Source organism: Coturnix japonica, chromosome 2 (assembly GCF_001577835.2).
Source record: "Coturnix japonica isolate 7356 chromosome 2, Coturnix japonica 2.1, whole genome shotgun sequence".
Lineage (NCBI taxonomy): Eukaryota > Metazoa > Chordata > Aves > Galliformes > Phasianidae > Coturnix > Coturnix japonica.
In genome coordinates, this window is record NC_029517.1 from 100628570 (window position 1) to 100647173 (window position 18604).

General features: G+C 42.4%; 1 protein-coding gene across 6 annotated transcripts; it reads left to right on the forward strand.

Moving 5' to 3' along the window:
* The first annotated feature begins 86 nt into the window (after positions 1-86).
* Positions 87-18202, forward strand: CHCHD7 (coiled-coil-helix-coiled-coil-helix domain containing 7). 6 transcript variants are annotated; one of them, XR_004306224.1, is made up of 7 exons: positions 126-269; positions 2334-2407; positions 3880-7301; positions 8533-8701; positions 10617-10834; positions 16788-17007; positions 17440-18202. XR_004306224.1 is itself a non-coding variant. In XM_015855593.2 (4 exons), the coding sequence occupies exons 2-4, from the start codon at positions 2354-2356 to the stop codon at positions 3979-3981; spliced, it is 255 nt and encodes an 84-aa protein (XP_015711079.1). In that variant the 5' UTR covers positions 87-269; positions 2334-2353; the 3' UTR covers positions 3982-4334. The 6 variants fall into 6 exon arrangements, 1 of the variants encoding a protein (XP_015711079.1); XR_004306220.1 differs by having other exon boundaries at positions 16788-18202; XR_004306223.1 differs by lacking the exons at positions 16788-17007; positions 17440-18202 and adding an exon at positions 13665-16304.
* Positions 18203-18604: the final 402 nt, after the last annotated feature.

Sequence of the window (18604 nt, forward strand, 5' to 3'; positions counted from 1 at the left end):
CGCTCAGCCCGCCCCGTTGGTGGAAGGAGGCGCCGCTCAAGGCCGGGGCGGGCCCGGAGCCGCCGCCATTGGCCGCCCGTCCCCGCCACTCAGCTCCGCCGGGGCGTGGGCGGCGGCGGCGCTGGGCCGGGGGGAGCCGCGAGGCCGGGAGCGGGGTAGGCTGCGCCCGTACTTAAGCGCTCTGCCCGAGCCGCTGACGTCTTTCGAATTGGAGACGGGGCTGTCCCCCCTCCCGCCTCGGGCTCCCGCGGACGCGGCCGGGGACGGAGGTGAGTGCCGCCGGCGGGACGGGCCGCCCGTCGCCCCCCGTTCTCGGGGGCTCGTTCGGTTCCGCTGGGTGACGGCCGAGCGGCGCCGGGGTCGGGCGCTCCGCTCTGCTCCGGCGGCAGGTGGGGCCGGGGCTGCCCGCGGGGCGCCGCGCTGAGGCCCCGCCGCTCCTCGGGCCCCGCCGCTGCCCGCGCCCTCAGCGCCGTCCCAGCCTACGGCCCCTCGTTGCGGCTGGAGCTTCCCGCCCGGTGTTACGGCGCTTTGTAGGGTGCGGGCTTTGCGTGCGAGCTTCGCTCCGTGGCTCGGTGCTTCATAACCGCGCTGCGTGTGGTGAAGAAAACAGCGCGGAGGTATCCCGGTGGGCTGACAGAGCTCTAGGGTTAAACAGCACCGGCCACGAGTAACTTTCGGCTGCCGGTGTGCTCTAACATAAGAGCCGCAGCGCAGGGGCTGCTGGCTGTGGCTGTGCTCGGCCCCGCATACAGCACGGGATGGCGGTGGGGGGCGGCTTCCTGCCCGGCTGCCGCTTCGGGTGAAGGCGGCTTTCCGGTGTGAGCCGCCTGCCCTGCCCGGCTGAGAGCGCTGGAGAGAGGGGGAGAGTGTGGGGGAGCCTGAGCTGAGTGACTGTGGAGTGGGTACGGTGCGCTTCGCTGCCCCGTGTGGGGACGGGCTCTGGCGGTGTGGTTAAAGTGAAGGTGGTGACGGCTGTGAGCTCGGTGAGGTGTGCTGGGCTGAGGTCGGTCTGGCTCCGAACGCTTTCAGAAGTACTTGCTTTGGTTGTGTTTTTACGGTGCTGTGCTACGTGTGTGCAGTTCCTTTTCAGACAGAGGTTTCTCATCCGAATCCTTTAGTGCTCACAGAAGTTAGTGTTTGCCTGGCTTGTTAAGGCACCTCAGACCCCAGGCAGATCTTTATGGAATGCTGGAGGTGCTACTGATGCTGTTTTCTGTGTAGCACAGAAAATACTTCAAGTACCTTGTGAATGTAATTCCACAGGAGATAGAAATCTAAGGCTTGTTCCTGTGGAATATCTTCCTTCTTCACCAAGAACCTCCATTTAAAGTACTGTGTGAGTTCATGAGAGTATTTGCTTTGCTGAGCTTATGTTTTTGAACTGATATTAAGCATAGGTGGATTTTCTCTGTAGGTGTGTCGTTCTCAGTCTCCAACATGAACAGAAAGAAGCTTGAGCTCAAATTGCAACTGTATCTCTAAGCTAAATCAGTTTGAGCAAGAGTATCTGTACTTCAGTTCGTTTGCAAAGGTGTTTCTTCCTCAGTCCTGTATTTCTGCTTGCATTGGCTCAAGTAAACACTTGATCAAGTTACTTTGTATTTCTGCTTAGAACTGTTCTATCTGGAATAAATACTTGCATGGTCACATCTGTGCTGGAGGCAATGTATGGGGAGCAGTAAGGAGGGTCTGCTGCTCTTATTGATGCCCTCATATTGGATCCCTGTAGGTTACTGGCACTGAGATCTCTTCAGCTTACAGTTCCTAGAGCCTGTGTCAAAGCAGTGGATTGGTGAAAATGTGATTTGAGCTGACCTGCCTGCCATAGGAAATCTGGTCTTCCTTACAATGCATTAATTTCTTTGTTAATTTGCCTGATGCAGCAGGAAGGCTGGGCACTTCTGTGCATGTGGGTATGTGCGATGGGATCCAGCTAAGGAGCAGGCACAGATCTGTTCCCTTGCTGTGTTCATTGAGGTTTCTCAAGTGTATTGGTTTGAAGAGTTTCCACAAAACTGTTTCTCCCAGATGTTTGCTTTCTCAGTGTGATAGTCTAGTAAAAGAGTGGCTCCATTCTCTGAAGGAACTTATCTAGGAGCAAGCAGTCCTGGTGACAGGCTAAACTTGCCTGAGCTGTCTCGTTGTTGGAGCTTTGGAATTTCACTAAAGAAGCTCACTTAAAGAAAAACAAACAGAAAAAATCTTGTAAGAAACCAACCCACAAAACCTGTTTGTGTGCACTGCTGAAGTCTTTTATTAGATGCTGAAGCTCAAACTTAATATTCTGTCACTGTTAAAAGCTGATACTTAACTCATTTCTCTTCTGTTTCTAGCCAGGGTGCAAGTGTCTAGAATGCCCAAGTATGCACAGCAGCTTAGAGATCATGACAGAAATCCTTGCATAGCGGTAAGATCATCAAATTGGGATTTCTGTTTGTGTGGTTTTAGGTCAAAATGCAAGAATAATTCCTCTAGAAATTACATTGATAGCACTCCTCCATTGGTAGTATGCATTGAATGTTTCTTAGAGCCTGAAAATGGGAGAAAACTGAAAAACATGCATTGTAAAATATGTATGAAATAATTATCTGTAGTTACTTACAAATGGGTGTAATACAACTTACTGCTTTATTGCTCAGTCCATGAAACCAGTCTGAAATCCCAGTTAGACCAAGTTGATGGATAATCTTAATACTCTTTTATGGGTTATTCTGTGGATCTCTATAAAGAACTACTTTGTGGATGCTCTTCTTACTATTTAAGGAGTACTAATGTTTGCTACAGTCTCCCATTGCTGAGGATTACAATTATCTGTTTTGGTAGATGTTCCCTTTGATACAGTTCTTTCATCTGAGAAGCCGTCCACTATTTTCATAGATAATCTGAGACTTGTTAGAATTTTTAGACCCCGAGTACAGTCACTTCTCTCAGCTCTGAAGCTTGTTTTTCCTATTAAAGGAAACAGATGCCTCTAGAAAATGTATGGATGACAACAACTATAAAAAGGATATGTGTACTGATTATTTTTTGAAGTACAAAAACTGCAGGAAATTCTGGGTAAGCAGGTTTTCTTAAGCACCATAGATACTATTTTCCCCTCAATTTTACTCCTTATCTTGTTTTAAGTATATTATTTCTGACAGTGCTTTCTTGGGACTGTGGCACTTTCTACTGCTGTTCTTATGCTCACGTGGAGATGTTAGATTCCTAAATACTTAGTATGTGCTGCCGGAAGACTTAAGCTTTACCCTCCAACATTGTGAGTCAGTGTTCTTGCAGTGTATTCCCTTCTAAGTTAGTCAGATATTTTTTGTCATTAAGTTGTGTTAAATCTGTGTAAAGAAAGTGAGGCAAGCCAAGTTGATCTGGTTTTGTTGTTTTGGCTCGTCTTTGCCTCAACCTAAGATAACCCTCAGGAAGAGTTCAATATTTGGTGGTGATCTTAGTGTTTCCTTGTCCTGTATTGTGGTGGGAAAGGGTTATGGGGAACTGGGCACTTCTGGTGCTCATGTGTACAGGTGACATGATCCCATGCAATTCAGCTGTTGTCTGCTATCTTTAGTCCTTATGCCACTGTAATAGTCTTTTAGCTTATGCCTTTAAATACTTGTATAAACCTTAAAAAAAAAATCCCACCTGTTTACAGACAATTGCATAGTAGTCTGTGTCATGGGAATGCTGTAACGTGAAGCTGCAAGGTGAGTTATCAGATAGCTGCAGTTAAATACTAGTACGTTTAGTTGTCAGCTAATCAGATCTAGAATATCAGGCTCCTTGTATATAGGAGGACTTCTGTTGAAGGATCTTATTCAGTAGGAGCTCAGGGGCAGAAACTTTTGAGAACACAGATTTCTCATGCTTACTTTCTTCTATTTTCAGCATGACATTATGATGCAAAGGAAAAGAAGCGGTGTGAAACCGGAGATGCCCTCAGCAGAGGAGAGAAAGAAAATCTTGGAATCTGTGGAGAAGCCGTACTGACTACAAACTGGCTTTGTTTTACTGTTGTCACTGTACATACGAAGACTTGTCAGCATCTGGTTGCCCTTTTGTAAACTGGACTTCAACGTTGCCATATCTTGGATTAAAGTAAGCTGTTACGTTTTGAAGCGTGTGAGCTTTCTACTATAGGACTGGGTTCTATTTGTATTCTTCCTCATTGGTACTTAGTGTCTCAATAAAAGACATGGGTACCAACACAGCTTGTCCAGAGACCTTGGAAGTAGAAGCTAACGTGCTGTGAAATACTAACGACTCCTAAGATTTGCAATTCTAAGTTCTAACTCTTCTGATAGTTGTAAGTTTTAAGGGCTGAGTAAATTTAGACTAGTAAAGGACTAGTATGCGGAGAATCTCTTGTATATAGCTACTCTGACTAGTATTCTAAGCTTATCATGGGTAGTCCTGTCACTGTTTTCACGAGTTGTTTGCGGTGTCCCTTCTTTAAATAACACTATCCATGAACTAAAATCCCAAATCCAACAAGCTGTCATTAAGCTTACAGCACTTCATCGGTGTATAGCAGAAGGTTGCTATAAATCAGAAGTGCAGGCTTTGCTTGGTACAAGGTTAGAGAGGTTGGTGAAGAGGGAAATGAACTTGTCTCAGCTGAATAGTACCTTTGGTGGATAGTAAATAGATACTTGGCTGCTGGAGGAGGTTGGGGACTTTGTAGGCATGTAAACATGCACTTGGAGTGACATAGCAGGTTTAACTATAGTACAACTATCTAAGACTCTGGACAGCTGAAGCCCTGGGTTTGGAAATGCTTACTCATATGACACTACAAAGCTCAGTTTGAATAGGTACTCCAGTCTTGAGACTGATTCCTTATCTAAACTGGGCAGCTATTAAGTGTAATCAGATTGCTGTCTAGAAATGCTTGTTTTCTTTACCTTCGGTGTTTTCTGGTGTTCTGGCTTAAAGAAATCACACCCTTTGGTAAAATGGAAAAATGACTATCATGAGCTCAAGTTCCATGTGAAAACCTTTTGAGACATACTGCGATTAAGTTGGCAGAACTCTGGCTGACCTCTTGGAAGATGGTGTAAAAGTGTTGTCTCTCTATTTAGACTGTTTTGGAAAGACTTCATAGCTTCCTGTTTTTCTCTCTGTCTGGCTTGTCTCATTGCTTTCCACTCAAGGCCTATTTCTATGTTAGCAGCAGTTTTATGCTATTTTTCACCTTCCCCCTCACCATCTGACCAACTAGTAACTAATGGGATCTACTTTGACTCCTGTCTTTCTGGCTGCTCTCCTTTTATACCTGAGTTTTGAAGCGAGTTGATCGTGCCCTTTTTGTTACTGGAAAGAGTGTAACTCTATGCCTCTTGAGCGCGCAGTTCTCTGAGAATAGCTGTCTGGCCTCCAAACCATGTCATAAGTTCTCTTGTGTGTTCCTGGCAAGCGAAGTAGACCTTCTTCAGGGAAGATCATGAGATTCTTTATTTTGGATTATTTTGACTTTACTTAAAATTCAGCCTTTGCAGTCAGTGATTGTGTTTTTGTTTGGTGCGGAGGAGAAGCTTCCATACTAGATTCAAGGGCTCTACCTTGCCCACCGCTTCTAAATTGTTTCAATACCGTCCCATTTAGCAGTTTTTTCCAGTTTGGCACAAATTCTTCTGTTTAGTAGTTTGAACGTTTTTAGTCTGTTCCAATTCCAACATTTTTCTAGTAACTTTGTTCTTTCTCTGCCCCAATGATCTAGTTCTGCAATGACTTTCTAATACAGCTCTTCCTGAAGATCCCGTGTTCTCTGTCTGAGTGGAGAATTTTTTGCTTTCATTAGTTGGGCTTAATGGTGCTACTTCTTCATTGGCCATGTCTCTATTTAATCCTCCTGCTCTCTGAGTTTTGGGTAGCTGGTTCTTTGATTATGTCTGGACTTTTCTGGTCTTGCTGCTTTGCTTGTGTGAGCTTACCTTCTCTCCCACTTGGCACAGGTTTGTCATTTGGCAACTTTGCTACATCTTTAGGCATGGTGTCTTTGCTTTTATGGCTTTACTTACTATTCTAGTGCTTGCTGTTTGTGCTACACTCCAGTACTGGACTTGCACTTAAATCTGTTTTCTTTCATGAGTTCAAGTTTCTTAAAGCTGCTTACTTATCCTGAGCTTTTCTTTCAGATGTGGGTGTAAGAATGGCCATATTCCTAGTGTTTTTTTTTTACATTTCCACTCTTTTCCTGCTAATGTTTCCTGGGGAAGTTTCTGCTCCTCTCCTCTGAAAGGATGGTTGGCGTGTGGCAGTTCAGGGTATGTGCTATCCTGTGTCTAGAGAACTAGGACTTGAATTCAGGATGTTAGAGGAAGAGCTGTATTCCCTGCTGAAACTATTTCACAATGCAAAAATATGGGATTGCAGGGCAAATTTAAGGCATTGGTGGACATACAAGGTAAGTTCCTTTCAGGTTTTATGGCAAGCCTGATCTTTTTTGATGAAGAAGTGACGTTGGTGTAAGCAGTGACTTTAAGCGTTTCATTCAAATAACATTCATCTGTTGTGGGGGATGTTGCTTACTCGGTTATGTATATTCACGTGCCTTATTATACTTCGTTCTAGAAGAAATCTGGAGAAGCAAGAAGTTTTGTCATAATGCCTTTCATTGTAATCCATTAATTAAGTCTGAGTCTTTGTTTTCTACCATTCCCTTCAGGTTATTGTTCCTAGTTTCACTTCTGAGGCTGAGGAGCGGTAAATTATGACAGTAAAAACATAAGCTGTTATTTATGAAACAGGTTATTTTGGTTAGTTTTTGTAGTGTGGTTAACTGTCTTTGGTTGTGAGCCAAAGGTAATGGTCTCAGAGCTGATATTCTACACATCAAGCACTGAGGTAAGTAGTAGACTGCCAGACTTAGCAGGCAGAAACAAATTGGGTTGGACTCTTTGCTGTATACAATCTTATTCGTTAACACAGGAACAAAACATAAAGGACCAATGCAATTCATGTGGAAGGGGGAAGGCTTCTTGTGGGTTTTGTTCACCAGTTTTAACTCTTAATTTTTGGTGGTACAAAACTAAATCTTGGTCGTGCTGGTGAATTGTTTCATTTTTTTGTTTGACAGCTGGATGGTGCTGTTGTACAACAGAGACTGTGTGAAAACAACATCGCTAACCACTGCTGTCTTTCTAGGGTTTTTCTGAGCCTCTTCCACGGATGTAAAACAAGAAATTCATTCAGGAGAAAGGAAGGTTGGGTGTTGCCTCTACACTATTAAGAGAAGAGGAAGATGAGGGTCTAGAATCTAGAATGCTGGAGATAAGAAGTTTGCGTAGCCTCGGAAGCCTTCAAGTATGGTACTCCAGAGTATTTTCTTTTTTTCACTGAAGTTTCTTGCTCAGAGCTGAGCACTGAACCAGCAGTAGCTCTGGGCTCTCTGCCAGGCCCAGGTGAATGTCCAGATGTCCTTGTTTTACTGTCTTGTGGCTCCTGTGATCCTACAGTGCAAAACTGCTGTGATGCGTTCTGTTCCCATGGTGGGTAGACTTAGTGCTCCTGTAGGTGTTAGTAATTTAGCTCCAGAGTCCTGGAAACCTCTTCAGGTTTGGTAGGTAAAGTTCTGACAGGGAGGGGGTTGTATGTGCTGCAGCTCTGGGTGTTCTTGGTCTTCTCTGACTAGTTCCTTAAGTATGGAAAGAAATAGATCTGACTACTTCAAATGTGTATATTTAAAATTGTTATTGCTACCTATTGGATAGCAAACTGTAGAATTACTACATTTATACCCATGAAATGCAGTGGACTAGTAAGGCTTCAGTATGTTTTTCTATCTCTATACATAACTAAGACTCAGATTTGGAATAAATTCTGTCCTTTGGGGCTCTGTCTTGATGCCTTCTTTGTCCTTTTGTGAGTGACTGCAGTTCTAACACGTTAATACAGTTGAAGTCTTTAAATCACATCTGTACTTCCCACGTGACACTCAAGATGCTGAAGTAAATGCAATTGACCTGAAACTTTTAAAATTGGCCTGCCTTCCTATCAGCATTCTATTGAATAATGTCAGCCTCTTACCTTGCACTAGTGCCAGTCCTGCCCTTAGATTCCCATTTTCCTTTGACTTCATTTTTGTGGATTTTTCCTCATCTCCTGACTTGCATCTTGCTTTTTTGCTTTTTATTAATTGATTTGCTTCTTAGTTTGTCTTGTGACTTCAGGATCAACATCTGTGTATGTGGTACTGACTTTGTTGTGGAGGTTTCCATTCTTCCTTTTGCCAGTCTTCACTTTCACAACTGATTTGTTAACTCTTCCTGGAGCATCTTTCCTGCTTATCTGTTTCTTACAACACTGGCTTCCTCTTCAGCCCCAAAATGTACTTCCATAGCTTGTGCCCAGGGATTGAAAAGAAAGTCTTTCTCCAGCAGCAGACACCAAGGTGGGATATCTATCTATATGAAATGCAACTGACCACCTAGTGAAAACATCAGGTTTTTTAGAAGTTCTAGTAGCTCTTTAAGTGCTTTTTGGGACTGATTTGTTTTATGGTGGTGTGTTGTGTTTAATTTGGGCTGTCAACTCTTTCAGCAGCAGCCTGCAGAATGCTGCACGCAGCTGTGGCACTGCAGAAGCAAATACTGAAACTTCAGAGGCTGAGAACCGCAACAGATCACAGAATTGTAGGGGTTGGAAGGGACCTCTAGAGATCGAGTTCAACCCTCCTGCCAAAGCAGGTTCCCTACACCATGTCGCACAGGTAGGCGTCCAGTCGGGTCTTGAATATCTCCAGAGAAGGAGACTCCACCACCTCCCTGGGCAGCAGCAGATACTTGTGTCTTTTAGATCCTGAAGTAATATGGTGGCTGTCTTAATAATAATTAACATTTCCTTCCCTAGAAAATGTCTTCTGAATAGATGTGAGGCCATTCAGTCATAGACTCATAGACTATCCTGAACTGGGAGGGACTCACAAGGATCGTAGTCTGAACACTTTCTCCTTATACTGTCTGTGGGAGTCATTGCAATTTATTATGTATTATTTTACAAAACCAAAGTAGTTGGAGTAGCATGAATCTTCTGTAAATAAGATGAGTTTCTTTTGGTGGTGGTTTTAAGGGTGAATAAAATCTTTCATAGTAACTGGAGTCAGGCATACAGCTATTGTGTTCTAAAAACATTAATTAATTAATAACAGTTCTTAGAATTGGTTTCTTTATTTATATACACTTCTGCCAAGTTGATGCAAAGCTTCCAATTTACTCCTAGGTCCTTACCGCTTGTAAAGGATTACTGGTATTCACAGTGCCTATTTCAGGGCTGCAGGAGTTATGTAGTGTTCAGTTTGAGTGGAGTCCATGTGAAGCCCAATCCTAACCTATTCAGTCTGTTTCAGGAGTTGTTCTGCAACCTGCTATTTATTTGAAACTCAGACCTAGTCGATGAATTAATTTTTGCTATTGCTATGCACGTTGAAGTGCTGCTACCCTTGGATTACTGCTTTACTTGTTTTGCTTTGATAAGCAGCTGTACACTGGAAACATTTCCTTACAGTTAAGTGCCTTGGCAGTATGCAGACTCATAACAAGAATGAAAATCTCTAATTGCTCAATCGTTGCTACTTTTCAAGCAGTTAGTTTCTGTTTCAGTTTGAGAAACATGTTGCCTCCTTTTACTTCATTCGAGTTACTTCAGTGGACACGAGTCCACCTCCTGAAGCTACAACTTTGACAAATGCTTTCAGTTGATGCCAAATTTGTGTTTTACCTGGGAAATGTTTTTACCATTTTATGAGCACTACCACAGACAGTTCCTTCTGTTGTAGCTCTTTTTACTGTACAATGTCTCTTCTCTTGTAGTGTAGACACTTGTTTCTAACAGCCTCATGGTATAGGAATGTATGCATCTTTTACTATCAGTGCCTTGTATCTCAACATTTAAAGCTGCTAACTTACACTTTCTACACTGTATTTTGTATTTATTTTTTTCTTGAGGGCTATTAAATTCAGCCTTTCCTTTTGGAGAGCGCTGTTAAATTCCTTCACTTCACTACCTTTAAGGATGATGATGGCATTCTATTTTCTTAATGCTTCTCATGACACGTTCTTGGCACAATACCTTGCCCTGTGTGCCAGGGAATATTGATGTCATCCATTGTCCTGTAAAATAAGATTAATGGCCCTCAATTATTGCAAAACACCATTCTGTGCATGCTATGGATCAGCAATTTTAAGTAGAAAGTAACCAAACTATCAATAACAAATTTCAATGCTCTATTTATTCTTACTAGAAGTAAAGAATACGGAACATTTGAACTGCTTTTCATTAAAAGCAGTTAAATATCCCCCCCCATCATTCATATTCAAGAAATAAAAACCCTCCAAACTATATAATTCAGAACACTATGGGTCAAGGGTCAGATTTTTGTTTTAAGTACTTAAAATTGAACTATTACCTATGAGATATCAGTGTTACATGAATAGGTAACAGTTAGCCACGTTATATAAGCGAGATGATCTTGTAGGTCCTTTCCAACCTTCTGATTCTATGATTCTTTGAACTTAGTATATGTATAACAGTGGCACACAGACATTGGTTTCTAAACTCAGAGTAATGTGCTAACTAAAAATGTTATGAAGTCTTAATATATGATTTTGTTTGCAATCCTCTATTAGGTATAGATCCGGCATTCACCTGCAGAGAATGGTTTTTTGTGCATGTATTTCCTCATGCTGTATCTGCAGCTCAGCATTCGTGCTGCTGGGAGAGAGAAACAGAACCTGCTGTTCAGTCAGGGATTGATGCCTCTGACAGGGCGGCTGCAGGTGTTGTTCTGTCAGCCTTTAGGACACTCAACACGTGGCACTGCAAGAACTGTTTCGTCAAACTTTAGGTAAGCAAATTGACCTAATTTAATAAACCACTTTTCATCAAGTGAGGTGGAGCCAAATCAAGTGCTTTGCCAAGAACTGTATTTTTATTAGCGTGGTACAATTGGTTGCTTATTAAGCAGCCTGTGTTCACAGTGTGTGCTGGGGGCAGGGAGCAGAGCTGCGGCCTTGGGGTTTCCCACCCAGAGAGGGGGAAGGTGGGGGAGGTGGCTCTAGGCTTCCTGCTCTGGGCTTGGTATGGAACTGGACACTTCAAAATGAATTAAAATGCCACCTCGTTGTCCTTTATGTTTGTATTTTTATTTTCATTTTGTTTAGCAATATTACCTCTACTGTATCCTGAAGAGACATCTCAATAATCATATCTATAATGGATTCATTAGAAGGCATCCCTGTCCTTGTAACCTATTCTAATGTATTGTGCTAGCAGACAGGATCCTCTTTAGAGGTCTTTTCCAGTCATAATGATTCAACCTCTAACAATCAGCTTTATTATTAAATGAAAATGTCCACCTCTGAGCTTTCCCCCCCCCCCAGCACAGCTGCAGTATCTTTAGATTCAGCAGAGGTGCTAATAGGAAACCAAAGTAATATTTTCTGTTCCTGAGAAGGCAGTTTACACAACTGTTACTCTTCTTCCTCAGGTACTATAAAAACCAGACACTTACTTGTCAGCGTTCAGTGCATGCATATGATTGTGTGCTGGTTTCCTCTCTGTCAAGGCAATCACATTTTAGTTCTCAAGATGAAGCATTTTTTTCCCTTCTTCTTTGAGACCTGGTTAAACTATTTGGATGTTGTTAAGCTTAGTATCATTTATAAGGATAATTCAAGCCAATAGGAGACTGAGTGGAAAAATAGAATAGCTTGAGAGCATTTGCAGACTTTAAGACACTATATCTTGTTTTAAAATTTAATAATAATTTTGTTTTTATTTTTAAAGAAAATCTTTCAGAAAACAATGTTATTGCCAATCTAAGATCAGACTTCATTTAGAAATAAAGAGAAGCATCTTGGCCAAAGCACTTGATATTTTTGAATAACACTTAAAACGTCTCTTACCCCGTAATATCAGAGCTCCCAAATCAGAGGATGAAGTCTGCCTCAGTCACAACGGTTGCATGTGGGCAGGGAAGATGCAGTCTGTGCTCTGTTCTTTGTAGGCCTGGGGCATCTCCAGTGCTGCCACTGGCTCTTGAATGTGTAGCTTCAGGCACACACACTTCAGATGAGGTTCTCAGAATGGAATACTGTGCTCTTAGGCAGTGTTTCTTCCCTATGAGTGTTGGGCTCTTAGCATATGTCTCAGACTGTGGTTGTAGTATGGAGGTGCACAGCTGCTTGATATGCCTTGTATCCTGTTATTCCCCTGTTGATATCACACTCCTGATGTTTGTATGCTTTCATTATTTTTTCAAGGCATGTTTTGACTATAACCAAGTGTTCTAAAGTAGTACTTTGTTTGTAAATTTGGCTTTCCTGCACTATGGGTTAATGAGTAATCCACTGTGTACATTTATCTTGCAGCATTTTGTTTGATTATTGGTTGTACTCGAAGAAAAATAACTTATTTTTACTGAGATCTGGAAAGTGTTGTGTGAGTTAAATTGGAGGGCTGAGCTATTGAGCAGCTCTGTGTTGCCATACGGTAGAGACCCTGCCCCTTTCACCAACCCTTCTGCCCTTGCCTAGATGTGCCTAAAGCCATCTGCTAGTTCTCACACCTGCGGGTTCCTTCACTTGATCAGAACTGCTAACCCTGCAGCTTAAGGAGAAGTTTTGGTAGGGTTAATGCTGGTTTTATGTAATTTTGCACTTCAAGTGATTGTGCAAGTGCTGGAACACGTGAGCTGCAGGCACTGCTCAGTGTCTGCTTGCAGTGGATCATCTGTGTTTGTTGCCTTTCTATTACAAGCTCTTAGGCCAAGAGACCTCCCGTACAAGCTTGGATTACCACCAGCAAAATTGATGAGTCAAGGCTGCGACAGCTCATATCCTTTGTGGCTCACCGAAGAGCCCTCTCACACCAAAAGACTCCAACTGCATGACACTGGGTTCCATTCCAGTTTTCCCATCTAATTGTTTGACATCTTACCAACAATAGTCTGGAAAAAAAAAAGGCCCGAGAAACCAATCTTATGAGTATTGCTTCCTGTTTTCTGAAGCTGAATGCTGAACAACAGTTTGTGTAATGATGATGAACTGTTAAAATATAATTAAGTCTTATTCCCTATAGTCTTTGTAATAAAAATTGTAAACAATATTTTGCAAATAAAGCTGCAGGCCCACAGGCTGTTGCTTCCAGATGGCATGAATTAGCAGCGGAAGATTTGTTGTGCTTCCTTTTCCCCAGCAATCCACCCCTCCCCTGGTTTGGGATGTGGTAGCCCTGGACAGGGATGACTCAGCTGCTGGTTAATCACCTGCTGAAGTGCTAAAAGTGATAGCTTGGCTATGTTTCCTCAAGCAACGGTGAGCTGTCAAGGCTGACCAGCAAGAAAATGTTCTGCAGCTAGAGGAGAATTCCCCTGCCATCCCATTCGGAGTCATTGCAATTAAGACTTGCTGCTTTCATCTGCATAGATTTTACTGTGGCCCAACAGTCTGTGTTGAGATCTTGTTTAATAAATGGTTCCTTGTGCACAAATTGCCCATACAGGGCACTTCTCACCAGCATGTCTGGAGAAATACTGGTCAAGGATGTTTCACTGTTTTCCAGTTGGTAAAGTGGAAAGTAACAGAATATTTCCAACCAGAGAGACCATGCCCCAAAAGAAATTGCATCTAGAAGAGTGTTCTGTAATCTCGAAGTTTCAAATGGCTGTTTTCCAGGTTGCTGATGGTAGAGAAAGACAGAAGAAAAACAACTGCAAGCCATGTGGAAAACCTTACCAACCTCTGCCCCCCGCTATAGGGCCTGTACATGTCCAGTCAGCTGTCGGGGAAAAAGCATGGAGAACCTATTGCTGTGATGTGACAAGTCTTAGCATCCTTTGCAAACAAAAAGTCTTTGTGAGAGATAAAGACCAACCTCATTTTACCAGTGTAAGTTTTAACTAATACAATCCAAGTGCCTTGTAGACTCTTTCAGTGTTGGTAACTACTTCTTCCAGATGCCAGACAAAAAGCATAAGCCTGTTCTCAGCAGCAGTAACAGCAGCTGCCCTGCTGACAAGCAAGCAAACACTGTGAGAAGATCATCTCCAAATCATTGTTGTATCTTGCCAAAGCTCACAGCATGTGTTTCATTCTCCACCTGCTGTGATGCAGATCTATACTGCTTAGCCCAACCAGCGATGGTTCCCTCATTGCCTGAAGAAAACATCATCACGGTTACCTCAGTGGATTGCTGACAAGAGGACAGAATCTACTAAGTGCAAAGGGGGAAAACTAAGCTTTTATCTTCAATTGCAAATACTTCACTGGATGTTGTTTACTTTGACCTCTGATATAGTTTTGTGTATTCTGGGGTACTGGCTCCATGCTCAAGAGAAGCCCATTTTCAGCTCTCCTCCATCCTGCATGGATAGCAGCAGCAGTATCTCAGCCTCTCTGCATCCTTACCCAATAGATTTTTCTTATCCTCATTGTCAGGGTGTTCTGAGACAAAATCCTCCAGCAAGCCCCTGGCTGCACTCTGCTGGTTAAACTCTCAGTCCTGGAGAGCAGAGAAAAACAGTGCCAAAAAGGATTATTCAAAGTTACTGGTCTGTGTAACTTCTTGCTGTAGCAATGCTGTTGCAGCAAAGGTTCATCACCTGGCAGGGTCAATCCGAATGAACAAGTGTGCAATTCTCTTTGCTCTTGTTTTTGGAACAAGTGTTATTGTTATTAACATTTTTGTATAGGAAGGTCCAAGCACGTGGCTGAATTCCAAGCCAGGTTTGCTCATCTAACCATGCTTGCTATCTCTCATAAGCTGTCAGAGTCATCTTGTGATTGTGTTGTTTGCAGAACAGATCTGAGATGTATTCAAAGACATTCTTTCACGTATTTTTTCCATGAACATCCCCACATCTTCAACACTAAACTATATTTGTCTGCTTTAGTAGATGGTGGACTTGATGATTCTTGGAATTCTTACCTGCAGAGGTGATATTCAGAACATCACCACATGCAAAATGCAGATATCCAGATACTGGCAGAAGAACACAAGGGCTCACGTATGTCTCTAAGCGGTACATAATCCTGTATACTTTTAAGTCACTCAGTGGGAAGCCACTGCTAAGTTGTGATCTTCCTTGGATCACAGCAGATACAAATCTTAAGAGCCAAGTGAGTATTATCAACACTGTACTGACTGTGACTTGCCTTTTTTATTAGTATTTCTACCTCAACTCATTTTCAAAGCATCAGTCATGAGTGCCAGAAGCCTCCAGACTGATGAAGTTAACTACTTACCATCCTATTAACTTCATCCTAAAATTAGGCACAACGTGCACGTATGTAGATTTACAAGTTTTTGTTTCTTTAAGAAAATTTCTTTTCTGGAATGATCTTATACTTTATGGGCTGATAGTCCATTTAAAATCAATCCATTCTGCTAATCTCCTTTAAAATATCCAAGCTAGCAGCAGTCAATTTATAGCAATTCTTTTCCCTACGCAGACAAAACACAAAGGTTGTTAATATTTTCCAGCCAAGTTTCCTTGTATTCCAACTTGGGAGTGGTAATAGGAGGAGAGCCAAGGAATTTCCAGAAATCTTGAAGTGCTAGTAAGTCATTACTGACACCGTGCCACGAACAGTTGGTTGAAGGAACTTAGATGTAGGATAAAGTAAGTTAGATGCAGGATAAAGTAAAGAGGATAACTCTGCCTCTGATTAGCAACTGTTATCAGTGCATCCCACCTGAAGTAAAAGCTTCCTTACAGAGTGGGAAAAGAAGGGTAGCTACTTTCACAGTTACGAACAAACTTAAGCTTTGCCCTCAAAGTGGGCTCTGCAAGGAACCATTTAAGCTACTGCCCTGCCCCTTCTGAGACTCTTTGCCACCTCAAGTCATTGGTTTAGGTTACATTTGTTTTACACTTTAGTGATTTTGGTCTTATTGGCATGAAAACATCTAAAAATATTCGTACATGTTTACCATCTAGGCACTGATCCCGTGGCAGAGGGTAACTTACAAGACAGGTTACGTGGAAAGCACGAATACGAAGCTGCAGATCTTCAGTCAGCCCACTCAGAAGCTTTAAGGGTTCACACTTGGGAACGTAAGCACAGGGTTATTCAGGATTATTTCCTGCATTTAGAAGTGGCTGAATGAGATACTTCAAAATTGTGAAGAAAGCTCATATTTGGTTGATAAAAGCACGGCTTGTTCTGTTACATCTCCTTCAAAATCCTCAGCCAACAAATGATGTGATTCCTGAACATCTCTCCTTGTTTGTTCCCTTGAACTACATGTAATTTTAGTGCTCCTTTTTCACAGTCTGCGGGTTGGAAGGGACCCTTTAGAGATCTATCGAGTCCAACCCCAGGATTTGAGCCTCCTGTGTAGCAGAGCGGTCACTTCGACACTTTGCCAAACCACAGCGGAGGATTTGAAGCCTCCGGTGTTGCAACGCGCCATTCCTACCACTGCGCTTGTTATTAAGAGAACACCATTGAAAGGAGAAAAATACAGTGATCCACCTAAGGTGGAGAACATGTAAATGTTCATGATGAGGCTTGCATTTTGTCTGGTGTTTTTTTCCCCCCATGAGTTGCAGTTGCTATTCTTGTCACTACAGAATCACACGAATAACCTTGTATCAGATGCAGGTAATCTTGGCCTTAAGCTCAGGTGCAATTATATTCACATTTATGTAGAGCAAATCCTTAACTGTGCAGTGTTATCTGTACCAAAGAAATACAGATCAGGCTGAAAAACAATGCATTACCTGAAGCTCAGTATGTTTTTTTTAGTACATAATTTTTTCTGTGTGTGAAATTAACTCGGTGTTCACTTTATAGGGAGTTGTAACACAGAAGATTTCAACTTGATGCCTTCCTCTCATCCCGTTACAGTCTGACTCAATGCCAGAGGAGAGCAATCACATTATATCCTGAAGGAAATAATTTGAGCACCTCGCCTGGCAATTCTGCTGAGATTTGTTCCTTCTGGACACACAGCCTTTACTTGGCACTGTCGGCTCTCGCCCAAATTGTTAGTTAGGAGCTTCCCAAAACACAGGTATGCTGTTTTACCATAACCATAGCATAACTGGAATCAGATGCGCAGTTTAACTGTACATGATGCATTGCCTCAGGGACAACCATTAACATGCCAGAAATATACAGACAGATCAGTAAGTAATGCAAAGAGTATTGGTTAAAATTAATGTAGGGAAAACTCACCTTGTTAGCTCTCCACCAGGATTTCCCACTTCCAGGCAATGTTCTTTGAAGACTGCACACACAATAGACACCTCAGCTATCACATCTCACCATGTTAATTTCTGAGCAAGCTTCTTTTAGATGCAAACTCACCCCAATGGGGCTGCACCATCACCAAGGTTTCACCACCCGTATAACAGCGCTGACATTTACAGTGCCAACACACAAAATTTGCTCTGCAAGAACTTTGGTTCTCAGCTGTTAGATTTCTGTTTTATTTTCTCCTCAGTCTTATTCACCAGTTAGCACCAAGGAAAATGGTGTTCTCCATATTTTGAAGCAGTAGGGAATAGTAAGATCTTTGCTACCACAAGAATAAGAACTTGGCTGTGGAAAAGTAACAGCAAGCAACACAATACCACATCCATGACTGTCTTTGAGTCGCTGTATCAATGACTGTCAAGACAACTTTGCCATCCAAGTCAACATTGTTCTAATACAATGACTGGGTCTCAGCATTAAGAGTTTCAAACAGTGGTCATAAAAACAGTAATCTCTTTGTGGGAGTTGCCTGATGTGTCTCAGAAGGCAGCTCTGTGCTATTGTCAGCTATGACACTGCCACAACAAAGATGCTTTTCCATTTTGCGTTCTGCCTTCTTGCTTGGTTCTCACAGAGATATTTCTGTGAGGACTTTCCTTGCTGGGTGCAGGAGGAAAATGCACTTCCTGGCATCAGGAAACTAATCAAAACCATTGTCCTGCTGGAATAGAGCCACCTGTGATCTTAAGTTCATATGGTAGCTGAAGACCCAAGCACAGACCTCATAGCTCCTCCTGAACATGGAAGAAGTCTCTCTTGACCACAAGACACATCTTTACATACCTGTCATGCTGTCTCATTTAGATGTGCTTGGTATTTATGGAGGCAGGATGTTACCTTCCAGTCACACAAAGCAACCATCACACCTGTGCTAGTACTCTAAACACTTGAGCAATAAAGATCTTGTATTGTTTGGCAATAAAGCTTGTTTGCCTCTTGCTACCATTCAAGCCTATGATGAAGAAAGTCTCTTTTCAGAAAAGTACCAGGTGAACTCCAGCTGTCTAGATCGTTATGACAAGATCCATTTCTCCCAGCTGCACAAGCAGGTAACAGAGCCATCGTTTTCTATTTTGAAACAAATACAGAACAGAAACTTAGCTTTATGTCAGCAAGCAGACTGAATTGATTCATCAGATCACCATCTCTAAATTGCAAACCTGGACTATGAGGTGGCTTGAGAAGCAATTTACACCCACACCCACAGATCAAAGATGCTGTCTCAGTCTGTTTGCTCTCAGGAATAATCCTGCTTAATGAAGCTGCTTGTTAAAGAGACCAGGAGTAGAAAAAAAGAAAAAACAGACAAAATGAATTTTTTTGATAGCTAAATTGATGTTAATTGCTGTCAC